The sequence below is a fragment of the Plectropomus leopardus genome, chromosome 9, assembly GCF_008729295.1.
Source record: "Plectropomus leopardus isolate mb chromosome 9, YSFRI_Pleo_2.0, whole genome shotgun sequence".
Classification (NCBI taxonomy): domain Eukaryota; kingdom Metazoa; phylum Chordata; class Actinopteri; order Perciformes; family Serranidae; genus Plectropomus; species Plectropomus leopardus.
The window spans coordinates 23,714,943-23,738,406 of NC_056471.1; the positions used below are offsets into that span (position 1 = coordinate 23,714,943).

A 23,464-nucleotide genomic window follows, 5' to 3' on the forward strand; every position below is an offset into this window, starting at 1 on the left:
GGGGGAAAAAAGGCTTATCTCTACAGTCTGTGCAGTGCAGAGAGGAGGGTGCAACCCATCCCCTGCCAGCATCTTTGCTTAGGGACTTATTTTTGACCCTATTATGTTACTCAATAATAATTTAATTCAAGTAATGTGGTGTATATAAAGCCAATCACTGCTTCATACCTGATGGCATAACAAGTTTCAGACAAACTTGTCTGGTTCCTGGCTTTGTGAGAAAGTAGCTCATGATTACAAATATTGATCAAACTTTCCTAGACCATGGAAATTAATTCTTAATTTAAGATGTTTCCCCCTTTAAGGTATACAATCTCCTTTCAGTGGCCAAAGAGACAAACAAAAATGTCCTCCCCATAGCTGTTGCATGATAACCACATACTGCAAAAGGAAAGTTGCAGACAAGTTCCAGTCATCGGGGCAGAGCTCCATCTTAAGGCTAAAGAGACTTTAACAGTTCCTATATCTGACCACTGCCTGAAGGCTCCCACTCGCCACATTGTGCCTGTTGCCCTATCTGGGGCAGCAATATTTGATGAGGTCTGACAGTAGTATAAGACTGTCCGCATCAAAAAAAGGAAAAAAAATGGTCACATTCTGACTCTAGATAATAGATGTTGCCATTCTAAGCCAATAATAGTGTCTATAATGAAATCAGTGGAGCAGAAAAGAGGCGCTCTTTCATTTCCTTATGCAGGGCCGTGCGTTTTGTACATCCCATTATTCATCAGGTCCTGGCTGCTGATAACTGTCCCATTTGCATCTGAATCAAGAATGCCTTATAACCTTCCCCCTGAAGCACCACCCCCATGCAAATGAAGTGACCTAAAAAGAGCAGGTACTGTATTTAGTTATTTGTATGAAACTGTGACCTACTCTGCAGGTTGTTAATTTGACAGCAGAATGGAACCTACAGTACCGGCAACAGTATGTATAGACACTATCAGGATACTTGTATGTATTGTGCCTCTGGACAATAAAATATTTTTTATATTACTTTACTCCCGAAGCACAAAGTTTTTCACAAGATGTCTGTATCTGAGCAGGATCTTTCGGTGCCCTTTTATCCCTGACATGCCCTACTTCCATGAACAAAAGACAGGCCAAGAGTGCATCATCGAAAAACGGTGAATAATCTTGGCCTTCCTTTTCAGAGAATGCTTGACTCACTCTATTGCGCTCTGTGGTTCAAAGGCGCAGAACTTCCCTATTTAAAATCTCTGCTGCGAGTCGAGAGCATACTGTGTGATATTTGTGATCAATCATAACTGCGGAAAAAGATTGCACTGGCTCGAAATAATAAAAAAGATGCTATCCATAAAGTGGCGATCTGTTGAGGGATGAACTCCTCAGAGGAAAGTCTAGCTATGCCAGCCAGACTGTTCAAAACCCCCAGTAGACGGACAGATTAATGGAGTGTGTGCCTTTATACAGTAGTCCTCTTAAACACGAGACGAGGTTGGGTGCTATCGTCGTCTGTCTCCACGGCACAGCGAGGCGGCCCAGGGTGAGATATGTGCTGAATCACAGGTGGGGTGTTTCAGTGTGAAAACTGACATACACTTGACTTAGCAGTCTATAATACAGTAAAACCTTTTCTATGAACCGCGCATTTACACAACAAAACATGAACACACACACACACACACACACACAAGCACATTGTCTGTTTCACACGTCTAAGCAACACAAACACTTCCAAATGCCAGAGGGCAAATGGGTAGAAAAGGGGAGTGGGGGTCTTTTGCACACTCTGAGTTTAGGTCTTGGCCATTAAATAAGCTGGTGCTGCAGAGGTGAGCAGCATTGACAATGATGTATGGGAGAAACACAATCCATTGCTGTTATGAATTGGTTGGCTCTGGTGCGGACAATGCTTGCACACACACGCAGATACACACAGACACTCGCAAGCAAGTGTGCAGACACATACGCACAAACAAGAGGCAGTGGTAGAGCCAATAGTATCTTCCTCTCTTCCAGACAAATTCAATTTCCATCCAGGACATATGTAAGCTGATTAAAACAGCCAACAAAGACTGGAGAAATATGTCACATCCTTCAGGACTGGACACAATATTGAGTGCTGCTTTGGCAATGGGATGCTCACTCTTCTCCGTTTCCCTCCCTCCCTCCCTCTCTCTCTCTCTCTCTAAGTCTGTGCTCTTCTCTCTCATGACCTTTCTGCATCACCTGATGCCATCCCGTTCTTTCTTTTCTCAATCACTTTCTTTTCCTCTATTCACTCTGTTGCTTGCTCTCCTACACTTGTGCCCTTGAAAAAGGCAAATGTATTTTTCATAATATGCTATGCAAAGTTCTCTCTCTATATATAAAAAATACAAGTTGATCTTGTGCAGGCTTACCCAGTAAAAGAATACATCACCCACAGAATAATTTTATATTAAATTTTAAGTTAAGTTCATCAAAAAAACGTTTTAAAACTTATTTTCTGGCATGCCTCCATAGTGAATGAAGAACCCAAAAAATGAATTTAAATAAAAGTAGGCCATGTCAAAAAAAACAGCTTTTTTTTTTTTTTTAACAAACTCATATGTATAATCCAGTGTGTCATTTATCCACTCTATCTGAAACACAACGCACTAGCCCGGGCATGCTACCTGCCTGTGTGTGAGACTGTTAAGTGTTAAATAGGGCTGTCCCTGAGTTACTATCATCAGAAGACACCTAACAGCTGACTAGATAGCTTGTTTACTATATTAATTTCACTTTCACACTGAACACAGCGAAAACAAGGGGAACAAAAAGTCAAAAATTGATTTTGTACTGCCAAATTTGATGGTACTCACCCAATTCTGAGTCAGGTACAGCCCCAGTGCTTTGAACAGTCAGGTTTTAGCAAAAATGCATGCATTTGGGAAATAAATAAGAGTTATATTATACTGCACAAGTTGACTGTAGTTTGTACATGGATGTTTGATCTAGTTTTGCTTTTATTAAATGCCGCTGCCCTTTTACTGTACAATTCATAAAGAATTTTCTCCATATTTTGATTCTTCATACACCGGAGGCACGTGAGAATGTGAGAAAAAAGTTGTTGTTCTGGTATTTTTTTACCAATTCAATGTTACAAGGGTTGAGTGATTAATATACAAACGGCTACTTTGTGGGTGAAGTATTTCTGATGTACCTTTGACTGGTTTAGTAGCTTTAAACATGCTTATAATCATTGAGCACTGTTCAGCTGATGGCATGTGCAGTAATTATTGAAGCTTTAGCAGGAGGCACAGGTGTCTTTCATGTCATGTACCATCTGAAAACAAGGACAACAATATAAACATTACTTCTATGGAAAAGACGATGTATGCATCCCAGTTGTGCGGTAACAAAGAGAGAGAGTGGTGGCAGCTTTGTGCTCCACTGTGCACTTGTGGCTTGGGCGGAGCCTTGACAGTCAAAAGTGTGTCAGGCAGAAACACACATGCCCACATGCACCAGGAGCATCACAATGTCTGTTTAGCCACTGCAAAATAATGTCATATCACCTGAAGATGTGTGAAGAACACATCTGAATTATGAATGGAGGGAGGTTAATTATGGATGGAGGGAGGGCAGGAGTAATGCCTTAGACATTTCCATGAAACACATGGTTGGATACATGGCTGCGGACCCACTGCACACTTCTTGGCAAGTAACAAGTCAGAGAGACTCCTTAATTAGCTAGTCGGCACCGATAATGGTTGGTCTTTGTTGCGTGCGGATGTATTCAACCTCAATTCTGTTAAAGAGCGCTCTTCAAATGAGTGCATAAGATGAATGTGCTTGAATTGAGTTGACAAGGAAAACTGTGCTCTCGTCGACAATAAAGCAGCAAAATGATTATATGAAAAGCAATTATAACCACCGCTCATCCTTATAGACTGATGTGAAAAGTGATAGTTGAGACAGACATAAAAGAAATCCATTAAAGGAGAGAATGAGGCATTGAAGTTGACTCATGTCAAAACTTTCCTTTTTGGGAAAATATACCACTTTCATTATCTATTTTTTTTTTAGATGTACTTTTTGGCAGATGACACACAAATATTTGACAGGTTTAATATTTCTCGTTTTCTTAGATCCAGAGTTATAAGTGTTTTCTGTTTGATGCATTCTAACTTCTGCATTTATGTGGATGGATGATTCCCTTGCAAGTGAGCCGCACCTGCAGCTCTGATGGATTGAACGGGCTGTCAACCACAAACAAAAGCAATACCCTCCGAAAAAGGGGTCAAAGATTTGGTTCGATAGCGGAGGACTGGGGGATGCAGGCCGAGCTGGTGGGGTGACTTGAAGAAAAGCAAAAGGATCAGGGTGGAACTAACAAGGGGCGTGCCTCCGCCTGCATGGGAAAAAGGACAAGGCCATTGGGAAAGACTGATGTTCCAGACACCCATGGAGTCTTGTTTGGGGGCTTATGACCCCTGTAGGTTTTAGGGAGATGTAGGAGGATTAGTCAAACAGCCCCTCCGCTTTTGTGTCATAGTCTTGACAACTCACCCTGTGCAGCTTGTAGTCATAATTGAACTTTTACTGAAAACAGCGGAATCTCCTCAGTCACCCACCAGCTAAAGGCACCATCTATTCATCTAACCCCTTCTGCTTCAAAATAGAATAATGAAAACATCTGAATCATGCACAGCAAACTTAAACTTTTGCCTCACATCTACCACACTTCTTTGGCAGTGAAATGCAATATCAAAAGAATGTTGCACAGCTTTTAAAGATATGAACCATGTTAGACTAAGCATACTCAATATCTGTCTTTCCAGCCATATCAGCCGTATCTCTTACCCTCCATCACCTCTGCTGTTCTACCGATAAAACCACGAGTCTCGATACAACACTCTTCATAAAGAGAGATTACTATAGCTGAATAGTCATAATAGCCAAAGTTCGTGCTGCTTCATTCAGTAGGTTTCTGCAGATGACTGATTGCCAGACGCAGTGTGAACACAATTCCAAAAGTGTCTAATAAGAGCAAAAAATAAATAGTTAGGTTTAAGGTTGGAGATGATAAAGACGAGCGGGAGGAAAAAGAGGTGCTGACTCTGACATCGTCCGGTCCAAAGGAAGCTGAGGAGTGCTGCACAAGGCCCTGGCTGACGTCCCCGCCTCTTGCAGTCCTCAGCACTGAGGGCCTTGGGACATCCACATGGCCCATTCACCCAGCTCCACTGAAACATTCAAAGCTTTGCCTCCAAAGGGCCAAACTTTTGTTCCGTCACAAAAGGCATGACCAGAGGTTCTCCCATAGATGGGAACCCCGTTCAAAATCAGATTATTTCCAGTGAAATCCTCCTTTCTCCACCTGCCAGTTAACTATGTCAGCGCCATTGTGTTTTCACTGAAAAAGCTCTCCATTTTGGCATAATGGAGGCTGGATGTGTATTATTGCTTTTACTGCCATTTATTCTTGGAGGAAAGAGGCACACCCCACCCCCACACTCCTTCCTCTCCTTAGATTTTTTTTTTGAAGAAAAATCTGGGCCACATGCCCCAGAGGAACGCAAAGTGCTTTAATTCATTCGCACCTTTTCTCTCTGGCTGCCATCTCCAAGGCCTCTCTTTATGCCCAGAAGTGATTTGTTCAGGCTGGACCATCAAAGCAATTATGGTAGCGGCCTGCTTCCCTATTATGAGCAGAAATGACTGACAACAGAGCGATGGTGCGGGGGTGGAAGGGCACTTGGCTTCAATTTATTTGATCTGAAAACATTTTTTCATTCATTGGCATCCACTCATGTAACAAAATACAAACAAACTGGTCAGATTATCTCCTTGAGATTTTTTTCCCCCCACTAAAAACATCTTATCCAATTCTCTACATAACGGTTTTCAATTACCTTTCTCACCTTTCTGGGCAAAGAGATTGTGGGCCACAGTTGGGTGATGCAGGACAGAGGATGCCAGCAGTGTAACAGAATACTGAGGGGCACGGCAGGCAGTGATGTGTAGCAATTAATGTAATGGACATGAGAGAGAGCACAATCCATGGACTAATGAGAATGTCTTATATTACAGTGCAAATGCACAGGGTCGCCAAGACTCCTATCATTACAGGGCTATAGGAAGATGGCTCACCACAAAAGGGGATACTCCATAAATGGATAATGCGGAGAGAGCAGAGTACGGCGCCACTGAGCCGATGTTCCATCCAAGAGTAATAATTCTGCCCGGAGTGACACAGGGTCATCAGGATGGATGGAGGCAGGATGTGAGGATAAATAAAACATTTAAAGAAAACAGGGCATCAGGTTGAAGAGGAGAGAGCAGTGAGGAATGTGGCAAAGTGAGGTTGATAAGGAAGAAATTGGAGTAATACAAGAGTAAAGAGGGAGAGGTGGGAGTGAAAGAGTAAGTAAAGAGAGTAATAAGACTAAGGAAGCGGATGAGTGAAAGGGAGAGAGGGCCAAAATGAGATGAGAGAGCATAGTTTACAGACAGCCATGAAGCAATATGACACATTGGCTAATCAGTCTGCTGTCTTTTTCTTTCACAAGCTGTCATCTCGGCCATCAAGTCATCAAGACCTTGTGCCTCTCCCCCTCACACTGACTGATTCCCCTGTTCAATTATTCAAGGTTTATAAGCAGGAACCATCTATTCAACGAGCAGCAGATCCAGTAAAATAATGAAAGGGCTGCTTCTTCAGCCATATTGACTGTCATAAAACTTTTACAATTGGCAAAAGAAAAATCAATTTCTCAGACAGACTGTTGCCACCACCGTAAACATATTAATGGCAGTATCAGCAGTGAAGAAAGAGCCCTACCATGTCGGAGACTTTAATAATGCAGACCATAAACGATTTCACATGCTCTCTCACTAATCATAATGTACGCTGGCTGAATATTTACAATGATGGAGTGCTATATTTAGCCAATATGGGAATATTTAAGCGTATTCAGCTCTGCGACAGCTGGGGTCTGTGTGGAATAAGATTTGGGCGACATATCTGCGGCTTTACTTTTCACGCTGACCTCACTGTCTCCTTAAAAAGCGAACCTGTGTGAGTCACGCTGTGACACAGAAATCAGGTCAACCGCTGGCCTGCCAAGGAACGCTAAGCTTCAGTAAACATTCCCACAAATAAGCAGCACGCACAATCACACAAAAACAACGTGCGCACACACACACACACACACACAAAAAAGATCAAACGTATGGACACACACACACACACACACGCGCACACACACTCCCTCTCCCCACTTGTCAGAAATCTTAAGGAACATCACAGCTCCCATCTGCCATAATCCGCCCCGGGGCAACAGTGACCTGAGCCACTGGAAGAAACTCATCTGGAGTGGAAGGAAAAAAATAATAGTTGAGGTAATGCAGTGTGCGGCCTCATCCTTTACTTAGCTGGCAATGCCTTCAGGGTGGAGATGTTACAAACTCAGCAACCTCCACTGGCTTTCCACTAATGCATGACCCCCATAGTGTTCGGCTACTTCTAAGGCCCTCATCCTGCCGCCATAACTTCAGGTTATGAACTTTGCATGCCCGGATCGGTTTACATACAGTACAACAGCAGACATACAAGTAGGAATACACACACGTACGACACACAAATATATCTGTGCATATATACAAGCATACAGTTGAGTCAAACACGCACACCAAACCACAAGTCTCTACCCTTTACCATGTATCTGCTTAATCCTCATCCACTGGAGGCAGAGGGTCTGAACTGTGGCAAACTGTCTATTTTTAAACTTGACATATTAGTCATCTCTTAGGGGAGTAACATAGTAATTTATGGAATTCATGAATACCAAGCTGTTGTGTTTCCTTCTTGTTTATTTCCCCCCTCTCCTCCTCAGCACATTAACTGTTTTGGATGAATTCAAATAAACTCACAGATGCAGTTTGGGTAGGATGCGTGCCTCCGTAAGAGCGCAGATGCCAATCAGCTCCTGCTTAAGAGGGAGCTTGCTAGCTCTTCATATCATTTTTGGGGCGTGTGGTAAAAATGTGTAAAGAGTCATAACTGATGTCTCTCCTATTCAGCCCATGGAGGGATGCGATTACACTCAGATACACAGGTGCACAGACAAAAACACGATATTTTGGTCTCTGTCTCTATTATCCTCGCCTATTAATCCTACCATAACTGAGTCTCGAATTAGAAAACTGATATCCTCTTTAATCTTTTGCAGGCACACTAAGTAATACATTTGTAAAAAAAAAAAAAAAAAAAAAGAAGTATATATATTTTATATATATATAGATATTTTTTGGGTAAAACCGTGTTCATAACTCCACATTGAGCAACTTTAATTTATTTTTGTTTTTAAGATGACTCATTCAGGCAGAGGATACACATCTCAATGAGCCTGTTGCCATGCCCAGTTAGGGTAATTCTAGCGTGAAATAACAAGTATTAGGCATCGATTTTTAAAATCTGTGCAATCCAAAGCTGCATTTATTTTCATGTAAAATCATTACAGACTATGGAGTATGTAATAAAAAAATCTCATCAATGTATTAAGGGTATTTTCTTAATATAATTATAATATAATTTAAATTTCAATAGTTGATATAATGTAACAGAAATATTTAAAAAATAGCCTAATAAAATAAATAAACAAATGAAACATACAATATACAATATTAATAACTCTAGTGACAAAATCTGTATAAAATGTGTGGCTAAAAAAAAAATCAGTGTAAATCAAGTTTACTGTGCTAAATAAAACCAATCCACACCCTTTAAGTAAAGAGAGAATAGCTCTGTATAAATGCCAAATGTAAGATAAAACACATGAAATTCAGTCTACAAGAAAATTGCCAATTAATGTTGCATTTTCATCTAATGTGGCATCTATGCTGAGGTAAAGATAGCATCAGCTTCCGTTTTAGGCAACTCAACTCAACGGTCACACACTTTTCCCCCAGTAAATAAGGATACATTGTATCATAACATTTGTGCCATTCAGAAAAATAATAATTTGGGGGTGAAGAACATGAAATAGGATAAATGTTCTCTAAATTCAACTTTCAGCATCATTTGAAGTCGAGAGAAGAAGAGCTACTTTCCGGCAATCAACTTCTGTTTTTTTTTTCTCAGCTTTCAGGCATCAATATCTTTGTACAACATTGTTCCCTAGGGGATATAATCATCATTACACATGAAGGGAATAAGGGCAAACAACTGAAAATGGATTTTTGCAGAGTTTTGTACTACAGCAATTTTATTGCAAAAAATGTCAATTGTTAAAGAAGATCCCAGCTCTGTTTAGTTCCCCCGTAACCCACCTTTATTAGACATTATCACTTTTAAATTAGCTGCAAAATAAGCATTTACATTTTTGCTGCAGCTGATCTGAGATTTGCCCTTGAAAAAGTTAATCGAAACCATAAACTAAGTCTGATTCCAAGGAATTTAATGATGAGGATCATGCTGACAGGAAACAAGCTAGAACAATAATCCCTCAGCAGTTTTCAACTTGGCGTTCTTTGTGCTACAAGAATGGACCACAGGACCTCCGGCAGACCTCTGGCCGGAGATATTGGCTTCCAAAGCTAATGATCTCAAATTGTACACTTGTGGGTAATTAAGCATCGCTGTTCCCTCAGTAGCTTACAACAGCAAATCTGTCATTGTGAGAATAAACAACAATTACACTTACACTCATTACGCTCTAATTGCATCATCTTATGTAATAATAACAAGCAAAGGGACATCTTATTAAAAGCTGCAACAAAAAGTATGTGAAGTCATAACAAAACAAAACACCGTGGCCCCAAAAACTTTAAAAAATCGATTTACGCAAAACTAGGAGGTTATTTGAACACTTGGCATTAAATAGAGCATGCATTTAAAACCCTCTTGGGTATTTGGTGGTCAACTACAACAGCAACGTGCTGCATGCACTTAATGTGGCTGAGAGTGCTGCTGAAGCTTGGGAAAACTCATACAGGCAACGGCAAGGGAGTAATTTGACCCCACTCAAATCCTTCCATCAGACGCTAACCAAATAGAAGTCAAAAGAACGAATGAAGAAAGACAAAGAGATAAAAGCGGAGAAAAAATAGAGAAGAGGCTAAACCGTTGGGATTAGTGCAAAGTAACTAAATGGGCCATATCACTTTTCCATTACCAGAGAGGAATAGCTATTTCAACTGATGGAATCTGAATAAAAAAAGGTGAACTCTGTCCCCCCGCCGTCTTTTGATCACTGGCGTGTAACATCCATGCACCCTCATAGCCTTCCGTTCCTTACTTCCCTATATGAGCAAATGGAGGTCTGCCATCATATCCTTGAGGGCCATCAATAAATAAACTTGACGCAAATAAACAGATAAATAAATAAATGTGAAGAGCCTTGCAAATGGATATCAGTAAGCGTTAGTGATGGAACCATGTCAAGCACAATCATGCTCGACTGGAGGGGGAGTGCCTCAGTGTGCGGAGCATTCTTGCTGATTGCACACACAGTATGTGTGTATGTGTGTATGTAAGAGCAGAGGGGAGCACTCTCACATATTCCGCTTTTTACCTTCATTTAACCCGCTCAGTCTCTCCTGCCCTCTTTAACTCTTTATAGCTATCACCATCAATACATCTGTCCATCACAGCACAATACACCCATTCACTCCATGACAGCGTATTCAATGGCTCTTTCTTCCACCTTCTCCCCGCCATGTACGTACCTTTTTCCACCATATCGTACATGAAATCACAACTTTCATTCCCTTGATTATGTCAACGGGGTATAACATATCAGCCAGCCTCGTTCTTTTACATTATAAATTGCTTTATAATCTCGCTCCCTCTCTTTGTGTCTCACAAATATTTTGACTCCAGAATCAGATTATGGTTATTTCCAAGTAGGTTTTCACCAGGAGTGGAGCGGTGGGGTGGCTTCTGGAGCTCCTGCCCCAAATGTTGTTCACTCAAAAGCCTGTAATTGTTTAGGTTTTTAAAACACCTTCAACTTGGTGTCACTCAGATAATCATATATGGTTGTTTATCCTGGTATTCTATTCCTGACAGCAAGGGTCTGCAACCTTTACTGGAAAAGAGATATTTTTGGGAAGAAAAAAAAACAGCCAAAGAACATACTGGAGCCTTTTTAATGACAGTAACACAGACTTTTAAGCCTAAATTAGCCTTTCTACATAATGGCTCCAAATAAACATTCATTACTTTGTTTTAACTACAAGGTGGCTACTCTAATGTGGGCTATTTATAATTACTTGGTAATTTAACTTTGCAGTGTTGGTGGTAAAAGCAAACAAATCCATCCATGTGCTACTCAATTCTTTCTTTTCATTCGACTCCATGGCTAGGCCATAGGAGACTCAAGACTACTGTAGTAACTGCTACTGACATTTTGGCAAAATGTAGGTAAAAAAGCAGCAAGCTGTGGACTTATGATGCACATTTTAGTTGACGCAATGTAAATCTTTTATTTTTAATCGTGTGCATAGGCTTCACTTTTTATAGTTGAGGAATGTAAGAATCATTTTAGGCAGACATGAAATGAAAATTAAAATGTTAAAAAACAAAAGCTATTCTTTTTTTTTTTAAAGATATCCTCAAAATTTGTTGTGAAACAATTAGATACAAAATCTGACATAGGCTCTACATTATCTATCTAATTAGTTCTATCAAGTTTTTTCCCAATTACGGTACATTTTTAGGCATTATTTTATCGTTAGTGGTTTAAAAAAAACAGTGCAAATAGCTGCTGTAAATTGGACCCCTCTTGGTTTGGACTGACCCCTGAATGTTTACACTTCAGAGAAATTTGCTCGCAAACATAAATATATTTAGAGAAAAATGGAATGAACAGCTACAACAGGTATTGCAAAAATGAAAAGAAACAAACAAAGAATAAAAGGCAATTAAAATAAAAATATTAAGAATCACTCTGGATGAAAATGAACAATGTGCAGTTTTTAGAAGCATTAGACATGTTCATTCTTGCATTATAACTCATTTTCTCTGTAATTAGTCTGATAAGCTGATGACATTCATCCTTGAGGGTGAGTTATGATAAGCGACATTGCTCTCCTGATAATCAGAGATTGACTTGATGTTTTGAAAGATATATTTATGGCCGCCACTCGGGAAGAAAAGGTCAGCTTTTTTTGGGCCTGAAAGTCACACTCTATGTCAGTGCCTGTAACCAATATTTGCCTCCTGTAAAAGACTTCTGCTTTTAGTTGCTCTGACAAACACACAAATATTTTAACATACACTCACATAAAGTACACAAAACACCTTGGTAGAGAAAACAAACACATCCTATTGGAGGTGATGGAAACTTAATGCTGTTTTCAAAACTGCCAACTCTTCCTTTTCTCAGTGTTAACTGAATGACATGCACACTAATCCAATTAAAAAACACCTCATAAATAATTGACTATCAACTTTAATTTGTTACGAAACATTTCCAAATGTGGCAGGTAAAGATTAAACTAATTTGTATATATTTCCTATCGTTTATAAAATACCATTATTGTTCATAAAACTCCAAAAGTAACAAAAATGTTTGTTTTTTCCTAATATGTATTTCAGAATGCATGTATTTGTTGGTTTTGTGTTTGTGTCTCAAAGTAAGCATACTGAAAATATTATAACAATTGAAGCGCATCTTTCTTGCACACAGCAATGTTGCAAGATCTGGCAGCTTCAAGATGAGAGCATCACATACGTTGTTATTCCTTTAATATTCTTGTTTCCAGCATCACCTTAAGTAGCATGTCCTATTAAAACATTAAACATCCTTTGACACCTTCTCTCTTTGTCTTTCAGTTGGGAATTACTATTATCACTCATTCTGGACCGCCTTTACTTTCCCATACCTCCCTATTACAGACATCAAGCCTCCCTAATAGGAAAGTAAAATATTAATTCCACCTCATTGAAGCTGACAGATCGTAGATAGTGACTGACACCTCAAATGCAAACATCAGCCTGGACATTATATCTTACACTTCGATAACAGCCGCACCATATTAAGGAGGTTAAAAAAAAGCACACAAGCGTGACAGCAGAGGAAGAAGCATTTGATTGTGGCGCTGCCTCTTATTGTCAGCGGAACACATAACCATACAGGATGGCATCCTTTTCCACCGCACATTATTTGTTCTCTCGCTGATCATCAGTTGGCCCTGCTGTATGCCTAATGAGCGATAAATAAGGTTTAATTCAATCGACACAAGTCGCCCATCCTTCAACACTAAGCATGATGGCTTGGGCGAGATTCCATTGAAATTATATGAGGGCAATTTTTCAGCTAGTGGGACGGTCCGACTGCCTCCCCTTTATTCAGCTTTCACAGGCATTCCTTTGGCTTTAAGCTCTGCAAGTTTATAGGTCTATTAGGAATTCATCAAACAATGAACGATATCAATCTTATTGTGTGAGTGTGCCCTGGGTAAAAATAAGATGAAACCTTCCATTATGGGGCCTCCAAAGCATATTTGCCCTCCAAAATTGATCCAGCATTGACAATTTACACTTAGGTTGACCTTTCATAACTGCCCACATACTTGAAAGCCAATATTGTTTGGAGAGTGAGCAAGGAAAAAACACACAACCCACTGCAAACGCTCTGGGATATTATTGAATATGATAAGCTACTAGACATTTTTTGCTCTGCAGTTGTTCGTTGAAGGTCCACTAGGCGGGAGGGCTGAGTACTTTTTACATCAATGAGGCCCTGTGCCAATAAAGTAAGACAATATTGGACATAGGTGTTGAGAGCTCTGAGTCCATTACAGCACTAGGTCATTGACTTTATTTCAAAAAAAAAGGAAAAAAAAAAAAAAGTAAGCATTACCGTGGGGAGCAGCGCTCCACATGATAAGTCTTCTCAGACAGGGAGCTGTAAAAGGCCATAATGGCATCAAAAGGGCATGCAGACAGCCCCCTGTTGATACCCTGTACTCAAGTAGATACCTTCAGTATAATTTAAACAGCAAAGGGTTTAGGGGGTACTTAACAGCAGGGGCAGGGGCGAGAGACCCCTGCTTTCCACTCAGTGAGACCGCCCTTTATTAAGATTTGATTTATCCTCTCAAAATGGCTCCATGTCACACTTCACTTACTTTACGTCCTCTCTTGGCAGAGTCGAGCAACGAATCAGTTATGCGCCAAGGGTACTCAAATGGTACATAAAATCTTCATCTATATTTCCGTGATGGGTTTTCTGCTGCGGATGAAAAATGATCAGGTCCAGTGAAAGGCCCTATGGGTCAATGGGAGGGACAATGGCTTTGTCTATGCCCTAGGACGTCTAATGTTAAATAGAGTGGCTGTCCATGCCTCAGTTCCTCCCCATCTGCCTTTCCCTTTGGCTGTTGATAAATAACCTTATCTATGAGAAGCAGGTGATAGATTTGAAGCAGCACGTCTCTACAGAGCTCTGCTGTCATCTGCTCTATTGATATCTCACATCTACTAAGCGATCCGAGCTATAGCAAGAGGCACCGACGCCCTCTGGGTCTCTTCGCCCCAAATCATGTTAGCTCCACTTCCTGTAGGATCGCCTCTGGGGCCGCCCCAATGAATAACATCTATCAACACCCTGAAGTGAAAGCCAAGAGCTTGTGAAGGCAAGGGGCTTTAGCCCTCAACCCAGACACCTACAGCAACAGTCCCTATCTGATATGTGACACAAGCTTGCACATGTGTATGTGTGAAACAGAGCCAGAGAACAACTGCTAGAGAGGCTGAGAGACAACAAGCGAGAGATAAAGCGATTGGTGCAACATATGTGTGAGGAAATTAATTGCTAAGGGAATTACGATCACTATCACTTCCTGTGATGTAATTTAAGAAACAAACGGGTGATTTTCTCGCAGATCAGGGGGAAAATGAGAAAATAGCTGCCAGGCTGAACATATTATGGCTGTCTACATCAGGGTGATATGGATAACAAACACAGAAGTTATAAGTATTAAAAGATCGTTTATGTCACAAATGAGGTTGGAGGGTGTAAAAGAACAAGAGGAAATCCTCTATCTTTGCCAGCATCTCCTCCTTACAGACACTTCTCTTTGGTCTTTTCATTTGCCTCTTTGCAAATTCATCCCCTTTCTTCCTTTAAAATTTCATGAGAGAAAATAGGTAATTTAATCTTCATTAAACTTACAGGGGGCCCACTCTCTGGCCTGACCAGCTGAATTAACTGCGAGGCTTCGGGGGATTAGACAGTTGGGCTGAAATTCCGTAACCCTGACAAGCATTATATCACGGCATCTCTATTTTTTAATGGGCATGAGATGATCCCTTCCTGTTCAATGTCAAATAAGTCCTTAAGAGGCTTACTATATAGAACACAGGAGGGAACTTTTGATGGACTGACCTGTGAAGGTGAAGCAGGAGAGCGGGGCAGAGGGAGGAAAGGAGAGCGGCCCTGGTTTGGGATTGTAATGACGTTGAAAAGGCAGTAAATAAATAAGATTGGCTTGGTTCTCTTTGAAATCTGATTGATGTGTCTTTTGGGATGCCCCCCAGTATGAAAGACCTACTGAGTCTGTGGCTTTCATCCCTGACCGAAAATCGATGAGCCAGGATGTATGAGAGGCTCCTGCTCTCTACCCACCAATTCCCTGTAAGATACCCAGGTAACTATCTCACCAGAAAGGGAATAAGAAAAAGAAGTAGGCTTTTTTTGTCCTGCTCTAAAACTTAATTTTAGAGAACACTGTACCAAAAAAAAACAGTGTAATATATAGCATTAAACCAACCGGCTTCAACATCACAAAATATTTGATTTATTATCTTCCTGAAATGAAACTGAACCCACAACAGAAATGTGGCTTTCTGGTCTCCATCAATCCATCCAGCATCTGCGTGTTGAATTAGGACTGGCTGGTGTAATTGCATAACACACAAGTATGGCCTCTCGGGTTAGGTTTTCCATCTTACACAGAGTGGAGACAAGGAAATAGGAAATGCTTCTGGAATTGGGTGTAATTGTGACTGGCGGCGCCTAGAATTGTGTTCAGCCTGACACTTGAGGTAGTCTGTTGGAGTATAGTTTAGCCTGAAGGACGACAAAAACGACATGCTGGGTTTAAATGAACTCCTTTGACGTAAGCGGAGGTTCTTGTGCGACTCAGAGAGACTCTCTCTGGTACACGCTGCTCGTTTGAGGATGACAGGAGGTTAATCAAGCTTTAAAGCATGAGATTACAACAGACATGACAAGCAGGAGTGAATAGATTTGGCACACTCTCTGATACAACTGCTCACAGAACCTTCCCCAGCAGTATATTCAGAAACTGTCAGTCCCCGAGTCAGAGAGACAGCAAATATGTACACAACAGAAGTGCATAAACATTAATGATGCTGTACTGACCCAAAAATTATACCATCATTCTTTAAATACTGACTAAAATGTTGACAGTTCCCACCATGCACAAAGAAGTAACAACCCAAATACAGCTTTCAGAGACTGAGATGCTTTTTGTTACCAAATTGTCCGTCACTGGGGGACTTAATTCTTTCTTTTTTACAGAGAGTCCTTAAAAAAACTGAAACTGTGCGTAAAGATTTCGGTTTGCCCCCTTCCATTTTTAAAGAAATGTTATCTAGAAATGAGCTCAGTTGCTACAGTGCATAGGGGGAATTTGTCTCATCTCATGAAAGAGGACAAACAGAAATATTTACGCACAAATTCCCCTCATGGTCTATAGTAACTGGACTCATTTCCAGATTCCATTTAGAAAAAAATCCATGGAGCCAGCATGTCAAAAGGATTTTCCTCTCTCATCACCTCAGAGTAGAGAATCCATGCAGCTGTTTATCAAACCACAGTTTGGGTTTCTCATCAATAAACAGGGAGCCGTCAGCGCATAATACATTTTGGTAGCATAATGGTGAACACTAGGAAAGAAAGTGCACTGGGAAGGCTGTGATGCCATGCAGATGAGAGAGCCATCATAAAGACTGCAGATATCTTGGTTGTTTTACAAGACTAGGAAAATAGGTCACAGACATACTGAATATTCTATTAAAGATCAGACATTCTCATAAACAAAGACAAACAGTATTCAGTTTTACAATGATCCCATGACACATAATATAGTGCACAGGATGGCCAATCATTTTAACCTGTACTTAAGTGGGTCAAGGTAGCATCCACTCAGCCAGGGTGTATCCCACTGGCATGTTTATAGTCTGGGTCTCATTTTATTTCCATATATTTATCATCAAATACCAACAATCTATCACGTTCTTTTTTTCACCCAGAACTGAACCCGCAGATAAAATTCAGACAAAATACCACATCTGCCAGGTACCCAATGCAGAACTCTGGTCTGGGTCTTCTCCCAGTTGAGCACACTGAGGCCTAGTCCAAGGACACGGGGATTTTGGAAAGCAGGGCATTCCCCTCCTTTTTTTCTCAAAACATTTCCTTCCTGACAAGCACTGTTACAAAAATATCTCTGTCCAAATGAAAGTCAAAACACAACTGAATGATTATTAAGAGAATGCCAAACCAACAGCAATACGACCCCTAACCCCAAAGAGATACAAAGAGGAGGAAGAAGATGGTGGCCAATCGGAAGCCTGAAAAAGCTAAAAAGCCCCACTGCACATTTTGATGAACTCAAATAATTGAAAAGCAACTGTATATTTATGTGTAAACATGTAAAAAGTAATTTAAGCAAGAACCAGCACACACCTGCCATTTAAGGGAATATTGCCTCATTTGTGACACCTCATAAAGGAGACAAGGGTGCACACGGTGTTACAAGCCAAAAACTGTTTTCACTGTCTGCATGTTACCACTGAAAATGGAGTATTTTTTTTTACCCTGGACAGAATTTTACAAAAGATCTGTTTTCAGGGACTAAAAGTGCAGTTTGAATGTGGATGAAAAGAAAAACCTTCATTTTCAAATACATTCTTGTACCTCCAACAAGCCCAAGGATACATCAGCAGATCAGGAAGGTAATCTCGAAGTATTCTGATCAGATGCCCAGACCAGCTCAACTGACTTCTTCAAGACCAAAGAGCTGCACTTCTACTTTCCTCAGTTGGAATTCAGACATTCAGCAAAGGACACGAGCCATTTCTAAACATTATAACTTTTTTATGTTGCTATCCAGAGTTCATGACCACGGGTGAAGGTTAGAACTTCGATTGATGAAGTGGGAGCTTTACATTCATATCCAGCTCCATCCTTACCAAGACAGTACAGTGCAACACTTGCAACACTGCTGAAGCTACAACAATCTGCCTGTCCTGGAAAAATAATTTATGAAAGTATGTGAATGTACCGTATCATAAACTTTAGACAACCTGGAGCCTCATCACATGCTGACGTGCAGACAGTAAAGGCCTCTGAAAGCATCTAACCATGATCATGGATGAATCATACATTCATACAGTTACTATTACACATGATGACTTTCCAATACTTTTATATTGAATATTTTTTTCCACAACATTGCCTGTCCGTCTTATGCTCAATCTTTCCCTCTAATCTCTTCTTTCCATCTTACAAAAACCACTTGGAGTCCTTCACTTGAGACAAAAGAGGCTGGTAGAGGCCCTGACACTCAAAACTGCTGCTTGCTACACAGGCAAAGACAGTCAGAGCCTTTTTGACCCTTGTGTTCATTAGAAATATCGTACATAGCAGTGCTAATCTGTGGACTTCACCCGTATCCCCACACACACCCAGCCACTGTCACTTTGCATGTCCACTCCTGTCTAGGAGTTTGGGCCCTAGAGATCTCACTGTGCATAGAGATGAACTCAACTATATAAGCTTTTTTTTCCACCAAAGAGGTAATATTCCACGTCTTTACAGTCAATTTTCATAGCCAGGTGTCAGCTTGCCAAGTCCTTCTCCTTGCCTAAAAATTACTTTAAAAGCTTTCTGTTAATTAAATATTAACACATTTTCAGAAGTGAAGTTTCTTCTTCTGAAGTTACTTTTTGAAAAATAAATAAATAATTCATTGTTTTCGCATCACACCATACATACTCACGACATGCACTCTCTTCCATGAATACACCAGCATAAAGTCTGGTGCTTGGACATGCACCCAAAACAGATTAAACATATTTTGGCAAGAGAGACATTTTGAAGCAAATAGCAAACAAATCTGTCAAGAGTTGCAGCGATTCATTTTCAGCCAAAGCAGCCTCAAAATAAACCTGCACAGCATATAACACACAAGATTCAAGGCAAGAATTCTGTAGCGAGGGTCATATCTGAGAAGCTGTTGCACATCAGTTTGACATGTACCAAACATATAAGGGAAAATAAAGGTATTACACAAAACACATGACTGGCAAAAGCGTGGAGCCCCCCCCACTGCTACAGGGCAGGAAGTGATTTCATGCTGCAACAGCAAAGGTTAACACACAAAGCAAGACAATTACATGATAACTGGAGCTGCTCTACAAGAGAGAAATGATGCTGAGTAAATCTGAAAGTATTTCCTTCAAATAGCACAATAGCTATTAAATTGTATTAGTGTTACAAGATTAAACATTTAGGATCCTGCTGCCAACACCAGGGCAATGCCAATACTAGTGTACGCTACTGTACTGCATTTAAAGGTATTCAGTTTAAGATTTACATCATGTCACTCAGCAGTACAAGCATTAATGTCCACTATGGTCCAGAGTTTTCTTCTCTATTGCTGCATGTTTTTATGTAATCTTGCACTGACTCACAATTGATATCAACTTTATGTTTGACCTCCACTGATGTTGATCTATTTGGCTTTCAGCAATTCTTTGTAAACAGCTCTTGTCCTGATAAACAAAAAGTATAATTTAGTGTGTGAATTCCTGCCTTTTTGCTCTTACTTTAATAAACAAAGGGTATAATTTAGTCTGTGGATTTCTGCGTTTTGGCACTTAACCAAAAGCACAGTTGCTTTATTATGTTTCCAAAGAAAATGGGGTAATATTACCTTATGCTACACCTCTACAGTGCAAGGACTTAAAATGGCACGTTGTTTTTCTTTGTACTGTTTGCTCTAAAAACATGTGCAAGGAGAGATGTTATCAAACGAATAAAAGCAAGAGAAAACTATCAACTACAAGCTGAACTAGAGCCTATTCTAACCAGATCGTTGCTAAAGCCTCGCTAATGGACATCAGTAATGAGCCAATTCTTTTGATGTAACTGGTTACGAGTGTGTTTCGATTTCATCAATGTTGCATCTGGAAACATGTTTCTAATGAAATCACTGTAATTTCACTATTAATGACTGGTGCAAGTCCAATTAAAATTTTCTTGAAGTTAGTGTTGATTAATTTTGAAACTTGCTTTTCTTAGTGAGGCGCTGTGTCTGATAATAAGCAACAAGTTTTGTCACGGCGTTTGTCCTCCATCTGTTGTTTTCAAGGTTGTTCTTTTTTACGTTGAGTAAATCTTACATATTATACCTTTTCACGCTTTGCTAAGTCCAATTCAGCAACTCAGCACAGGACTCTGCATGTTTGTAGACCAGCTCAGCTTGAGTGTTCTGACAGAAAGGACGTGTGAGTTATGCAGCCAGGAGAAGTGCGTAAGGAGACAGGGTGGTGCTTGGTCTGGGTTAAAAAGGTAGTTAAAGGCACACACCTAGAGTTCTGTTACCATAGTTAGCACCCGGCCACCGAGAGGATGGACTGGAAGGGCTTTGATCACCTGTAATAATGTTGGTGATAAAAAAAAAAAAACATAAAAAGAAAAAGAAAAATAAATGAAAAGAGAGGAATGGGAGGGTGGAGAAAAAGGAAAAGAGAAAAAGGCATCAGAGGTGACACATTTCAGGTATTTGGCAGGAATGAACCACTCCCAGAGGTTTGCTAAGACACCTGCACACACATTTGGACACAGACACAGACTCCCATTAAACCCAGAACACAGAAATATGGAATGAAAAAGGTGCAAGTGGAGAATGGAGCTGTTTAGGTGAGCTGATGAGTGCATTTAAGCTGATGAAACAAGAGAAGAATATGTGTGCATGTTTGTTGTCAAACACTTGTGTATTATTTGTCAGTCAAAACCCTATATATATATATATATAAAATATAATGATATTTTTCTTAATTACACAATCTTTCATGTATTATATATTTTGAAATTAAGCATCTTAAATCAACTAGGAGCATTAAAATATAATCTTGGATAATAACTTGCACTATATTACTAGTAGTCGTGGCAAAAGGAGTTTTTTTAAGTGTAACATTTTTTCATTTTAGGAAGTGATTTATTCTACTACTTTGCACTGACACACACCAATATCATCACCTTAGATAACTGGTAATACACCCAGATGAGAGAGTCACAGGATTGCATTGTCACAGTGCATACTAACATGTGGAAATTGTGTCAATATATGATCACTGCAAAATACGTTATTAAAAACCTACTAAACTCAATTAGGAGCAAAAAATAAGTTGAGCGTAGGAGGAAGGTGTTTGAGGAATATGTCTATGTCATCAAGCAGGTAGTTTTACACTGAAAAATGGCAGCAGCCACATAGGACATGACTAATCTGTCTCCACTTTCTTTGTCTTAATTTCAATGAATGAAAACTAATAGCAATAGCTAATGAACCTAAAATGACTTGAAACACGTAAATAACTAAAACACTTCATAAAAGCAAATCAATCTGCATTAAATAGGCAAAGAGTAAATAACAGTCTATTTGCTAAATTTAACCCTAAGTATTATTATAACCTCACAACCAAAACTGATGCTCATTTTAACTGCTTGCTTCACAGTGTGTAGTCTGTCTATTGCAGAACCATTAAATTCAGCCATTGGGCTGAATTTGTTTCCCTCTCTTTTTTTCAGACCATGATTGCCAGCGTGGAGATCGCAGCACCTGTGGCTCTTCTGCAGAACTCTGACTTGAATACGAATTGACCCTGGCACCCCGGCGTGGTGGTGCTCCCCTGGGTACGGGCCATTCATCATGGCAGAATGGAATGTGGTAACACCAGGATTACACTAAATCAGCCTCGGTCCAGCTGCAGCCAGCTTGGCTACATTATAATAAGTGTTTTATGAATGGCATAGGGACAATATATCGCTAATGACCTGCACTGGGCCACACTTGCTGGTTTCTATGACATCGCTCTGGTGGTGCATATGTTCCTGTACATGTTCGTGTATCATGCGTGTACTGTATGACTCACAGATCCTTGAAACCAGTGAAAAGGACACAAGCACATTTATGCACACTCTTATATATGAATTGGAGGGCAAATCTTCTGTCATACGATAGAAAGGACACAAGTGTGTTGCATGTAAACTCTTAACTACAGGGAAGGCGTTTTTTTTTCTGCAAACAGGTGAGCAGAGTTGCAGCAATTAATTGATTACTTGTCAAGTAACAACAGGGTTTGAGTTTTACTTCAAGCACACAACACTTTATAGTTTCAAGGATGAGACTGTTTTGTCCACAACAACCGCTCTCACTGTTGAGTAGCAGCAGAATAACTGATGCTGATGATGCTCCAGTTTAAGAGTTTTGCAGGCAAGCGAAACATCCTGTGGCTGGCAAACCCGTTAGCTCATACAGCATTAGAAAATAATTGTAAGCATGGCTGTTCTTGACTTCCTAATTTAAAATAATTTCTTTTACATTTTATAAAGTAAATGATCATTTTGTTATCCTCTCAATTTTATTCGAGTACTTTTTTCAAGGACCGAGTTAAAAAGATGTTTGATTTTCAAGGTGTTTCAGTACTTAAATTCCTGAGTGCCAAATTCAAGTAGTTCAAGCACTATAGGCACCTTGTATAAACAGTGTATTAAATTAATCATCAACTCATTTGACAACTGATTATTTGGTTTAAGACATTTTTATAGACAAAAAAAGTAAATCTTCTCTGACTCCAGCTTCTTAAATGTACGTTTTTCTGGTTTCTTTACTCCCCTATGACAGTAAACTTAATGGATGAATGTACAGTATAGTACAGTAACAGTATATTGGGTGTACGGTTATCTCCACGCAAAGCTTGGCATTCATCAATGTGGACATGTGCAGAGGCCACAATCAAATCTAAAAAAAATGAACCTGAGATGTCAGCATTTTCATTTCTAGCTCAGAGAAGTTTCTCCTCTGGGCCACATTACTCACCTCCATGTCGTAAACTCTCGGGGCAAGGCCTCAAAACCAAGAATATATTGGGGCGGGATATTTAAACTGTTTTTAGCTGCAACATTTGTCAAGCTCGTTCATTCCTTCACTATAATTGGCGAGATAAAAATGTTTCATTAAACACACGTGAACCCTGTCGTAAAATAATTCCTGCACTCAGATCTACGCTTGTTAGTATCTTAGATTGATAAATGAGGGCCATCATCTTTTGGTTGTGGACAATACAAGACATATGTGGACATAATCTTGAAATTTGGGAGACACACTTTTCATCCTTTTCTGCCATTTTATAGACTGAACAACTAATCAATTAACTGAGAAAATAATCCACAAATGAATCAAAGATGAAAATTATCATCGTAGTCAT

At 39.9% G+C, this 23,464-nt stretch overlaps 1 protein-coding gene across 6 annotated transcripts in view; it reads right to left on the bottom strand.

Annotated features, from left to right (window-relative positions):
- diaph2 (diaphanous-related formin 2) overlaps positions 1-23,464 on the bottom strand; it is a 462,271-nt gene that overhangs the window by 33,289 nt on the left and 405,518 nt on the right. For 4 of the 6 annotated variants that reach the window (XM_042493107.1, XM_042493105.1, XM_042493102.1 and 1 more), the window contains one exon: positions 20,565-20,630. The exons of 1 other annotated variant lie outside the window; for it this stretch is intronic. In XM_042493107.1, the coding sequence (XP_042349041.1) occupies positions 20,565-20,630 (66 nt within the window). The remainder of the gene's footprint in view (positions 1-20,564; positions 20,631-23,464) is intronic. One more of the 6 variants, XM_042493104.1, reaches the window with a different exon arrangement.